General features: G+C 48.8%; 1 protein-coding gene across 1 annotated transcript; it reads right to left on the reverse strand.

Moving 5' to 3' along the window:
- Positions 1-101: 101 nt before the first annotated feature.
- On the reverse strand, positions 102-2492 carry TMEM160 (transmembrane protein 160). The gene is made up of 3 exons (XM_007168380.2): positions 2237-2492; positions 1004-1096; positions 102-455 (listed from the first exon to the last, which is right to left on the reverse strand). The coding sequence occupies exons 1-3, from the start codon at positions 2442-2444 to the stop codon at positions 190-192; spliced, it is 567 nt and encodes a 188-aa protein (XP_007168442.2). The 5' UTR covers positions 2445-2492; the 3' UTR covers positions 102-189.
- Between the last annotated feature and the right edge of the window lie 10000 nt (positions 2493-12492).

The raw sequence follows: 12492 nt of genomic DNA on the forward strand, positions 1-12492 counted from the left end.
CTTTTCTTCCTCCTTAGGCATCTCCGCGTGCCCCCCAGCGCCTTCCGCCCCTACCCTCCTCCTTCTCTCGGCATCCCCGCAAAAGCAACCACCACTCGGAATCGGGAGCGAGGGAAGGGTCAGGTTTTAATGTCCCGGTCCGCGGGCCCCGGCAGTCCAGCGCCCGGCCGTTCCCCGCGGCCCTGCGGCTCACTCCGGTGGCGGCCGGCCCGCCTCGTCCGGCCCTTCCGCCGCGGCGGTCCCGTCGTCTTCGGGCACCAGTTCCACGTCCAGCTCCAGCTGGCCCATGTAGAGGCCGACGGCACAAGCCCAGAGCAGGCCGGCGGCCAGCACGGCGCCCACGCCTGCGGCCGCGCCCCCCAGTGAGAGCTGCATGGGTCCCCGCAGCGCCGCCAGGCCCACCACATAGGAGGCGCCGCCCCACACCACACACAGGCCGCCCAACAAGAAGAAGCCTGTGGGACAGAGTGCGGGCCAGTGTCAGGGAGGCTGATCCTGGGGACCCAGGCCGTTCACGGGACTGAGGTGGCGTTAGAAAGGGGATGGGGCACACTCAAGAGCGGGGTAGGGGTCAGGGACAGTACAGAGCCAAGGTCGGGGACAGGAGAAGGAATCGGAGGGGTGGCTAGGCTTGGAGGTGGGGGGCTGGTCTGAGAGCAAAGATAAGGTTGGAGGGGCAGGGGCAGGACCAGGCTGGGGGTGGGGCTGGGACAGGGACCCTCATCTTTGTTGAGAAGTCAGATTGGAAAGGATGAGGACCCACAGCCCTGCCCTGAGCCACCCCCTCTGGTGGGTCCAGTGCCCAGGAGATAGGGATGGGGTGGGTAGAAGGTGGACACTCACAAGTGAAGGTGAGGCCGCTTCCGGTGGGGGAAGAATGAGGGGTTCTAGCGACGTTTACTCTGGGGGGGGGGTGACGGGATGGGGCAGGAGTCTACCTTCCCCAGTGGGGGAGGGAGCGCCCACACTCCCTGGTGGGGGCGACACTGGGGTCTGCACTCACCGTAGGCGGCCTCCCGACCCATATCACTCTGCATGAAGGAGATGACCCCGATGCCTGATGCCAGGAGGCCATTGCGGAACCAGGAGAGGAAGGCTGGAGGGGGTGGGGCGGGGCAGAGAAATCAACATCAGCCCAAACCCTGCTCTGCAGCCCCCCAGCCCAGACAGTCAAACTGAGGGGCGCCTCTTCATCTCACCACCCAGTCTGGCCCCAAATCCCCACCTTGTCCTGGCGGTTCGCCTACCAAACCCTATCCCCCGAAAACCCTCTCTCGTCTCCATCTCTGAGCCCCTACCCACCCCAAACTCTGCAACACCAAAGATTCAAGACAATCTGCAGAATCTGGCCGAGGATCTAAGATCAAAATTGCATAACCTAAATCTGAGGACAGGAAGGTCCCAAGAGGTCATCTTGGTCAACGTCCTCCCCACACGTGTATCCCCAAGGGGTGCCCCCTCACTTCTTCCTCAGACCTCCCGACAAATTTTTACCCCCCCACTCCCCCAGGCCTCTCTCCAGCCTCCCCCTTCAGTTTTCTGAAACCTCACTATCTGCTGCTGGGTATGCTCTTCCTTGGCGTCATTCACATCCATTCAAGTTCTTGGTGTGGCACTAACGGGGACTAGTCGGGTTACAATCCCCCCACCCCTACCCCATCCTGTACCTACAAGACCAGTCCTCTCCAATCCGGACCCCCACCGCCCACATGAGGCCCCGCCCCCTGCAGCCAGGAGCTGCACGCCCTCCAATCAGCCCAGAGATTTTCTTCTATTGGTTGTTCCCTCTTCTAATCCGCAACTTCCTCCCTCTTCTGTGGGGCTCCACGCTCCCGCTTTATGCAGAGTGGTCGCCTCTTTAATCTGAACTGGCCCCTCCAACGAGGCCCCCTCTTGTAGGCAACTCCCCCGCCCATAGCCCTCTTTGGAAGCCTCTCCCACCCAGACAGCGCAGTTTGATAAGGCTGCCTGTCCTGGCCCGACCAACCTCTCCAATCCCTACTGCACACCATAAACCGGACCCACGGTCCCATCCACAAGCCCTTCTCCTATGCGGACAGACTGCGCTCTTGCAGCCAGCGCTTCCCTGCGCTTACACGGAAGCCCTTCTCCCTCCTGAGCCCGGGCCCCGTTTCCAGCAGAAATCCCACCACCATCCTCCACTCGCGCGCGCGGACAGCTCAGCTATGCGGAACCCCCTCTCCCATCCGGGCCGACCCCAGCCACAGCCCCAGACCTGTCTCATGAGCCTTCCGGAGGAGCCAGGCGTCTGCGCGGTCCAGCTCGGACACTGGGGGCGGTGAAGCCCCAGCGCGGGGGCCGTGGCCAGGAGCAAAGGACCCCCGGGCGCCCCCGCTCCGGGGCCGCGGAGGCGGCAGCAGCGCCCCCCGGAAGCGGAGTCGGGCAAGGCGGGCAGCCCGAGCCCACCACCAGCCACCTCCCATGGTTCGCACTACGGCCGCGGCGCACCGCACCGCCCCATGGGCCGCCCGTAGGCTGAAGCGCACGTCACTCAGGCTTAGCCGCTCATCTATTGGTTTTGCGTGTGCCACTTAGGTCCGGTGCGCGCTGTCCACTGGTTGAAATAGCGGTGATCCCTCCTCTGTCATCTGTGCCGGTACTGTGCGTCCCACCTTGCTTCTGCGGCTGGACTTCGAATCCCAGCGTTCATTGCGCAGGGGGAAGGCCGGTCTTCAGAAGTCGGAGGCGCGAAATCTACCGGGACTTGTAGTTTTTGTTAATAACGTTAATAGCCAAAAAACAAAACAAAACTCGTGGTGCTTAATGTAGAACCTTTGCAAAATCTCGAAGAGCCCAGAGGAGAAAGTAAAATTCAACATTAATCCCACCAATGAGCGGTTACTGCTAATATTTTGTTGTACCCCTATTCCGCCTTTTTTCTAGGCGGGTGTAAAAGGTTGCCGTTTGACAAATTAATTTTTTTCATATGGTAGCAGTCAATCGTGAATATTGACCGGTGACATTGGATATTTTTCCATAGCATAATTTTTATTTTATTTTAAAATTTTTATTTATTTTGAACATGGTACAAGATGCAAGTTACAAAGTGGTCTAATGAAAAGTAATTCACATCCGGTGCCCCCAGCCAGTCCCCATCCCCTGTTCCGCAGCAAGTTTAAAGCTTCACACTGATGCATTATAAGGACGTACCACAAGTTATTCCAAGCCCTAGATTGTTTCCAATTTTTCCTGCTATAAACAATTGTTTCCTTTTAGGTCTAAGCCAATGTCTGAGTTGAGAGGGACCTGATTTAACTGTCAGATTTCAGCAGCCAGCTTCTGCCTCTGGGTCCACAGATGGCTTTATATATGCCCTTATTACACTGTGTTGTAATGATTTCTATACTTATCTGCCCCTGCCATCAGGCTATGAACTTCCAGTGGACTGGGTCCTTGATCAACAGATCTCCATGTCCCTCCATTCAATATAGGTAGGGGACTTGGTAAATAATAATAGCAAACATTTATTAATGACTTTCTCTGTGCCAGGAATTGTGCTAGGTACATTATGTGCATAATGTCATTTAACCCTATCATAACCCTAGGAGTTAAGGATTAGAACATTCCCTCTTTTATAGAGGGGAAAAAAACATAAGGCTCAGAGAAGTGAGGTAATAAAAGTTAATGTTTGTTGAGCACTAACCATGTCAGACACTGTGCTCTTCCTTTACATGGATACTCTCATTAAATCCTCAACCCTAGGTAATGTGTACCATTATTATCCCCATTTTACAGAGAAGGAAGAGGAGAGGTTAAATTAGTTGCCCTAAATCACACAGTTAATTAAAGTCCAACGCCAAATTACTAGCCACTGCGCCATGCATCTTATACGCATTCATTCATTTAACAAGTGTTTACTGAGAAATTGCTCTCTGACAGCATTATGCTACACATTTGGTATAAATCAGTGAACAGATAAAATTCTCTGCCCTGAACTTCCTCAATCTGATAAAGGGCATCTACAAAAAAACCTACAACCAGCATCATTCTTAGTTGTAAAATATTTACTACTTTTCCCTTAAAATTGGAAATAAATCAAGGATTTCCACTCCCACCACTTCTGATCAAAATTATATTGGAGATCCTAGCTAGTGCAATAAGGTAAGAAAAAGCAATAAAGGGCATAAAGATCAGATGGAAGAAGTAAAACTGTCAATATTTACATGTGATGTAATTTATTTTTTTTTGGATGCTCGTCTTGTGGGATCTTAGTTCTCTGACCAGGGACTGAACCTGGGCCCTCAGCAGTGAAAGCATGGAGTCCTAACCACTGTACTGCCAGAGAATTCCTGTGATGTGATTGTTTATATAGAAAATTCTAAGGAATCGAAATAACTACTGAAACTAATAAATGAATTTAGCAAGGCTGCAAGATACATGATCAATATACAAAAATCAGTCTTATGTTAATATACTTGCAAGAAACCATTGTAAAGTGAGATTTAAAATAATTCCCTTTACAATTAGCATCAAAAACAAAAATACTGGGACTTCCCTGGTGGTCCAGTGGTTAAGATTTCGCCTTCCAATGCAGACGGTGCAGGTTTAATCCCTGGTTGGGGAGCTAAGATCCCACATACCTCGCAGCCAAAAACCAAAACATAAAACAGAAGCAATATTGTAACAAATGCAATAAAGACTTAAAAAAAAAATGGTCCACATCAAAAAAATCTTAAAAAAATACTTAGGAATAAATTTAACAAAAGATGTGCAAGATTTCTATACTGAAAACTACAAGATACTGTTGAGACACATTAAAGAAGATCTAAATAAATGGACATGTATATACCATGTCCATGGATTGGAAATTTCCTTGCTTTCACGGAGCTTACATTCTAGATCAGTGATCCCCAACATTTTTGGCACCAGGGACCGGTTTCATGGAAGACCAGTTTTCCACAGACAGGGGTGGGGGGGTGGAGAGGTGGTTCAGGTGGTAATGCGAGCGATGAGGAGCGGCAGATGAAGCTTTGCTTGCTCGCCGCTCACCTCCTGCTGTGCGTGCCTGTTCCTAACAGGCCACCAACCGATACCAGTCCATGGCCTGGGGGTTGGGGACCCCTGTTCTAGAGGGGAAGGCAGAAAATAAGCAATAAATATGCTAAATAAGTAAATTCTAGGGAAAGTCTGGGACACTAAAGGAGTCCAGATAAGGCACCTAACCCTGCCTGAATGTGGGGTCAACAGGGGGTGCCTAAGTTGAAACTGGAACTATGAGTAGGCATGGACCAGGTAAAGCATGATCAGAGACTTGCAGAAAGAATCTGGGGCCCAGGAAAGATTCCTGTGAGTGTAGGAAACTGAACATAACAATAAAATAAATGCCGATTATTTACCATCATGAGAGAGTTTCCTTAGTTTCTTGTGGGCAGCTGTGATAATTATATTGTCTGAGATGACCTAGAGTGTGTAGAGATCTTTTGAATCCAGAAAAGCAGCTCTCTGCTCTCCCTAACCCCAACCAGAGCAAGGCATCGATAATCTTAACCCTCCAAAATCACCCCATTTAGCTCCTGGGTCACCTTTAATTCCTGATCCCGTGCACTAGGGAGCTATGGCGCTATGGAGGATTTATGCAGGGAACAGACAATGTTTAATTTATCTGTTAAGAAAATCACTCTGTCTCTCTTTGGAGGATGGATTGTAGCAGGGAGAGATCAGAAACTTGCAAGAGGACGGGTTACCATATCAATACCTATCTATTTCTCTCCAATCCTTCCCTAGTCCAAACGCTTGTTATCTTTCACCTGGACACCTGAAAAAAAGCTCATTCAATGATCTAAACACCGCCCCTAAAGTAGATTCTCCATTTATTAATTCAGCAAATATTTACTGATTACCTACTATGTACCAACCTCTGTTTGAGACACTGAGGATATAGCAGTGAACAAAATAGAAAACTGTCCCAGCCCCTATGGACATGACACTATTGGGGAAGGGAGACAAAGGAATAATTAATGTAATTTCAGGTAGTGTCAAATCCATGAAGAAAATAAGTCAAGGTGATGAGCTAGAAAATGATGAGAGAGTGTGGCCGCCAGCCTCTAAGATGATCCAGTGATCTTCACACTTTGTATAGTCCTTCTTTGTTTGTTTTGTTTTTAATTAATTAATTAATTTATTTATTTATTTATTTATTTATTTATTTTTGGCTGCATTGGGTCTTCATTGCTGTGTGCAGGCTTTCTCTAGTTGTGGCGAGCGGGGCCTACTCTTTGTTGCGGTAAGCGGGCTTCTCACTGCGGTGGTTTCTCTTGTTGCAGAGCATGGGCTCTAGGCATGTGGGCTTCAGTAGTTGTGGCATATGGGCTCAGTAGTTGTGGCTCACAGGCTCTAGAGCGCAGGCTCAGTAGTTGTGGCGCATGGGCTTAGCTGCTCTGTGGCATGTGGTATCTTCCTGGACCAGGGCTTGAGCCTGTGTCCCCTGCATTGGAAGATGGATTCTTAACCACTGTGCCACCAGGGAAGTCCCTGTTTTGTTTTGTTTTGTTTTGTTTTTTAATTTATTTGGCTGCACCGGATCTTAGCTGCAGCACGCGGGATCTTCGTTGCCACGTGCAGGATCTAGTTCCCTGACCAGGGATCGAACCCGGGCCCCCTGCATTGGGAGCGCAGAGTCTTAACCACTGGACCACCAGGGAAGTCCCCTGTATAGTCTCTTGCCACATCCAATCAGGACTGCTCTGTGTGACCAATAGAATGCTGTGGAAGTGACAGAATGTGACTTCCAAGGCTGGATCCCAAAAGACATTACGACTTCCACCTTGGTCTCTTGAATCACCTTTTCTGTGGGAAACTGGCTGCCACATTGTGAGGACACTCAAGCATCTTTGCGGAGAGGCCCACATGGAGAGGAACTGAGGCCCTAGCCAACAGCCAGCAACAGCTTGCCAGCCACACAGGTGAACCTCCTTGGAAGTGGACCCTACAGTCCCTGTCAAGTCTTTGGATGACCACAGCCCCAGCCCAAGGTCATGGGAGACCCCGAGCCAGAACCACCCAGCTAAGCCACTCCTGTAGGATTCCTGACCCACAGAAACTATGTGTGATAATACATTTATTGTTTTAAATCGCTAAGTTTTGAGGATGTGACATGTGAGTAGTAATCTGAGTAACAAGAAGGAGTCAGCCATGAGGTCATGAGGAGGAGGGGTGCTCCAGTCAGAGAGGATACCAAGTGCAAAGGCCCTGAGGCCAGACCGTGCTTGACACGCTGGGGAAATAGCCAGGAGGCCAGTATGGTTAGAGCAGAACTAAGCAATGGGGAGAGTGGGAGGAGAGGATGTCGGAGAGAGAATGGGGGGCAGGGGTGGGTTATTGGGGTCTGGTGGGCCATAGTGTGTGATGGGAGCCAGTGGGAGATTTTGAGCTGGGGTGTAGCATGGTCTGATGTATGTCTTTTGAATGTGGTGCTGAGGGCTCAGTGGAAAACGGACTTAGCAGCTGGAAGATTTTTTAATTAATTGATTAATTTGGCTGCACCGGGTCTTAGTTGCGGCACGCGGGATCTTCATTGCCACATCTGGGATCTTTGTTGCGTCATGTGGGATCTTTTAGTTGCAGCATACGGGATCTTTTAGTTGTGACATGCCGGATCTAGTTCCGGGACCAGGGATTGAACCCAGCCCCCTGTACTGGGAGCGCGGAGTCTTAACCACTGGACCACCAGGGAAGTCCCTGGAAGAGATTTTAAATGAGCATCAAGTGACGTTTCTCCCCAGCTTAAACCCTCCTATGAGGGTGAAGATCTTCCATAGCTTTCCATCACCCTCCAGAACCATGGCTGCAATGCCGGCTAAGCCAGGCCCCTGTCGACCTCTGCTCCTTCCTCTCCTACTGGGAAGAACTTGGATTTTACGGAGGGAGAGGCAGGTTGGGGGGTTAAACTTGGGGAGGGAATTCAAATGGGCTGTACTAGATAGTCTGCCTGCTGGCAATGAACGCTAAGCATTAAATGGGCTTAAATGGGAACTGAAAATATTTGAAACACATTTTTCACATTTTTGGCTGATGAAAGGTTTTAGGCAGATGAGAAAGGAGAGAAAAAAAAAAGATTAAAGGGTCATTGCAGAGAAAACAAATCCTCTTTAAAGAGACAGAGCTGGCCAGTTGCTTCTGCACTTGTGATTCCATCAGTGGTTCTAAAATGAATCAATCGGGAGCTTTAAGAAAAACATTAATGCTCCAGCCCCATCTTGGAGTAACATAGTCAGGACCTGCGGATCGGAGGGTGAGATCAGGCATTGGTATCCTTTTACAGTGAATATATTTTTATTCATCACAAGAAAAGAAAATATAATTATGCGATGAGATGGAGGTGCTCCAACACTGTAGTGGTAATCATACTGCAATATGTAATTGTATGTATAGATCAATGTGTATCAAATCATCACAGTTACAATACAAACTTATACAGTGTTATAGGTCAATTATATCTCCATTTTTAAATTTTTCTTTTCTTTTTTTTTTTTGCCACGCCATGCAGCTTGTGGGATTTTAGTTCCCTGACAAGGGATTGAACCTAGGCCCTTGGCAGTGAGAGTGTGGAGTCCTAACCACTGGACCACCAGGGAATTCCCTAAACATTTTTTTAAAGAATATATTTTTATCAAGAACTGACTAAAATAAAAAAAAGGGACTTTCTTGGTGGCGCAGTGGCTAAGAATCCGCCTGCCAATGCAGGGGACACAGGTTCAAGCCCTGGTCCGGGAAGATCCCACGTGCCACAGAGCAACTAAGTCTGTGCTCACAACTACTGAGCCTGCGCTCTAGGGTCTGCAAGCCACAACTACTGAGCCCGTGTGCCACAACTACTGAAGCCCACCCGCCTAAAGCCCATGCTCCGCAACAACAGAAACCACCACAATAAGAAGCCCGCGCACCGCAACGAAGAGTAGCCCCTGCTTGCCGCAACTAGAGAAAGCCCGCTTGCAGCAATGAAGACCCAACGTAGCCAAAAATAAATAAATAAATTTATTAAAAAAAAAAAAAAAAGAACTGACTAGATGGGGACTTCCCTGGTGGCGCAGTGGATAAGACTCCGTGTTCCCAATGCAGGGGGCCTGGGTTTGATCCCTGGTCAGGGAATGAGATCCCACATGCATGCTGCAACTAAGAGTTCACATGCCACAACTAAGGAGACTGCCTGCTGCAACTAACAAGCCCACGTGCTGCAACTAAGGAGCCTGCCTGCCGCAACTGAGGCCTGGTACAACCAAATAAATAAATAAATAAATATATGTGTGTATATATATATATATATATATATATATATATTTAAAAAAAAAGGAACTGACTAGATGTCAGGGACTGTTCCAACACCCATGGACACAACAATGAACCCAATGAACCAAGGAGATAAACGATCAGATTTGGTTGCAGGACATTTCAGAGTGTGGAGGGGAATTACAATGTCAAGTTGTGAAAACCACAAATAAGGCATTTATTCAGGTTGTCCTTGAACAAGATTTCAACATGTTGCCCAACCAGGTGTTCACAGCCCATCTCTCACCCTCTGTTTTGCTCTACGCAAACGTAAGTCTGGCTTGTCTCCTCCCCCCGGGCCCTCAACTGTAGCTTCCCTCGCTTCCGAAGGACCGAAAAGTGGGACATGCCCCCTCGTCAGCTTCTCCTGAGAACCTGCTGACCCCAGGAAGACACACTTCCTGTGTGTCTTGCAAACCACTGTGGTTACTTTTCCTCATCTAGGCAACTTCCCCTTGACTGTGAAACCCTCTTACCCTACACAAGCAATGTCTTTTTCTGTCTGATTTTTGAGATGCTTGCAGATTTTTTTTTTTTCATCTTTTGGCTGCACCACACGGCTTGTAGGATCTTAGTTCCCCAACCAGGGATTGAACCTGGACCCTTGGCAGTGAAAGAGCGGAGTCTTAACCACTGCACCGCCAGGGAATTCCCGCTTGCAGATTTCGGAGCTCAGAGCATTCTCTCTACTACAGTGGGCTTTTTGAATAAAATTAACTCACTCCGGAGTATTTGACACCTCCAGAAAGTCCTTGTGTGCTCTTCATTAGGTTACTGCCGAGATACCTTCTAGTTTTTTATCGCTCTTGGGAAGGTTACCTGATTTTCTGTTAAGTTCCTGGTTGGTTATTGCTGGTATATAGCATTTTTCTTGACTAAATAACACCTCTCCACTTTTTATCCTCCCCACACCCAGGTATTCTCTTCCTTGTAAAAATGACTTCAAGGATGTACTCCAGAAAGTGAACATGTGAATCCAGGGAAGAGGAGGCTATGGGTTGTGAGGGTTTTACATGTGAGGGAACAAGGTCTCCCTGTGACAACAATCTGAATAACTTGCTTTATGAGATTCTGGGTAATACTTATTTTCTTCTTCCCACTTTTTTGGGGGGAGGAGGGAGTTTTCCAAAAACTTTTACCATTAAGATTGCTTTGGGGACTTCCCTAGTGGCACAGTGGTTAAGAATCCGCCTGCCGGGACTTCCCTGGTGGCACAGTGGTTGAGAATCTGCCTGCCAATGCAGGGGACACGGGTTCGAGCCCTGGTCCGGGAAGATCCCATATGCCGCAGAGCAACAAAGCCCATGTGCCACAACTACTGAAGCCCGTGCGCCTAGAGCCTGTGCTCAGCAACAAGAGAAGCCACCGCAATGAGAAGCCTGCACACCGCAACAAAGAGTAGCCCCCACTCGCCACAACTAGAGAAAGCCCACGCGCAGCAACGAAGACCCAACGCAGCCAACAATACATAAATAAATTAATTAATTTAAAAAAAAAAAAAAGGAATCCGCCTGCCAATTCAGGGCACACAGGTTCGAGCCCTGCTCCGGGAAGATCCCACATGCCGCGGAGCAACTAAGCCTGTGCGACACAACTACTGAGCCTGCGCTCTAGAGCCCTCGAGCCACAACTACTGAGCCCGCGTGCCACAACTACTGAAGCCTACACGCCTAGAGCCTGTGCTCCGCAACAAGAGAAGCCACAGCAGTGAGAAGCCTGTGCACCTCATGAAGAGTAGCTCCCACTCGCCGCAACTAGAGAAAGCCCGCGCGCAGCAATGAAGACCCAATAAATAAATAAAATTTTTAAAAAAAGATTGCTTTTGTAACCTGGGGTGGGGGGTGGGAGAGAGGAGAAATGTCATTTTGGGTTTTTTCCCCAGCTTTATTGAGATATAATTGGTGTATAAGATTGGGTTTAAGATGTACAGTGTGATGATTTGATATACATATATATTGCAAAATGCGTATCACAATATAATGTTAGCTAACACCTCCCTCACTTCACACGGGTACCATTCTTTTCAGTGTGTGTTGAGAACATTTAAGATCTGTTTTTCTGTGCTTTCACTGCCGAGGGCGCGTGTTCAGTCCCTGGTGGGGGAACTAAGATCCTGCCAGCCGCGTGGCACGGTAAAGAAAAAAAGTTAAAAGATCTACTGTCTTAGCAACTTTCAAGTATACAAGAGAGTACTGTTACCTGTACTCATTAGATCCCCACAATGCATTCATCTTCTAACCGGAAGTTTGTATCCTTTGCCCACCTTCACCTATTTCCCAAGAAATGTCATTCTGAAAGCAGAAATGTCAGGGCAGGCCAAGCTGCAGGGAGTAGCTGGGGCCCTTCCCATTGCCCCCTGAGCTGTTCTATTCCCTATGGCTTCCTAGATGTTTGCCTCGGCTTCAGGGTCCTATCCATCTCTGGACCTGGATATCCCTCTGGTGGACACAGACTTTCCACCCACCTGTGGTAAGGAAGAGACATGAGGAGATGAAACGGAGGTGTTTGAAGGCTCTGGATGGGAGCCTTGTTCTCCCTGCCCCTCAGACCCCACCTAACCCTGAACTCCTCATCCATCTCTCTGCTAAAAGCAACTCCCCTTTCTGATCTCACGACTTCGCCCCCCAGGCTGCCAGACCTTCCCTCCCTCCACCTTTGTGTCTCCCTCAGGGATTCTTGGGGGTCCCCTCACACAGTTCCTTCCCTTCCCTCCCACTTCCTTGGCCTCCAGCCCATCCAAGGATCAAGACTCTCCTTTAGTGTCTCCACTTATCTGAAAATTATCCTACTACACTGGTTTGGTTAGAACAAGAGAATTTTCTGCAAAATGTTAGTAAATTGTCATCATCAGTCTACAAATCTATGATTTCCATGTGAATGATGTCCTTTCAGGTGCGATGTCCTTGTTCAGTGTTAAACCTGCACAACTGTACAAGGCGATCATATGTCCTATACACCTGGCAGATGCCCAGAGAGCTGGGTCTTTCCTGGACGCCCATCCATCCATCCACTCCCTCTCCAGGCTTTCCTGAGTTCCTCTCCCACAAGATGTGGTCTGTGTGTTTAGCTCTTAGATGACCACTGGCTTGGAGCACTGGCTATTTGTCTTAACTAAGTCCTTCATGAAGACACATCAGATCATCCATGAGGTGTAGCAGAAGCAACAGACAGAAGGCTGGATAAAGTGAGCTGTGTGGGGACGAGAAA

This window comes from Balaenoptera acutorostrata, chromosome 19 (genome assembly GCF_949987535.1).
Source record: "Balaenoptera acutorostrata chromosome 19, mBalAcu1.1, whole genome shotgun sequence".
Taxonomy (NCBI): domain Eukaryota; kingdom Metazoa; phylum Chordata; class Mammalia; order Artiodactyla; family Balaenopteridae; genus Balaenoptera; species Balaenoptera acutorostrata.

Excerpts from the sequence above, each read along its gene's own strand:
- TMEM160 (XM_007168380.2), bottom strand. The coding sequence starts at position 2,444 with ATGGGAGGTGGCTGGTGGTGGGCTCGGGCTGCCCGCCTTGCCCGACTC. Across the intron at positions 1,097-2,236 it reads CCGGAAGGCTCATGAGACAG|CCTTCCTCTCCTGGTTCCGC; the intron begins GTCTGGGGCTGT and ends CACCCCCTCCAG. Across the intron at positions 456-1,003 it reads GGGTCGGGAGGCCGCCTACG|GCTTCTTCTTGTTGGGCGGC; the intron begins GTGAGTGCAGAC and ends TCTGTCCCACAG.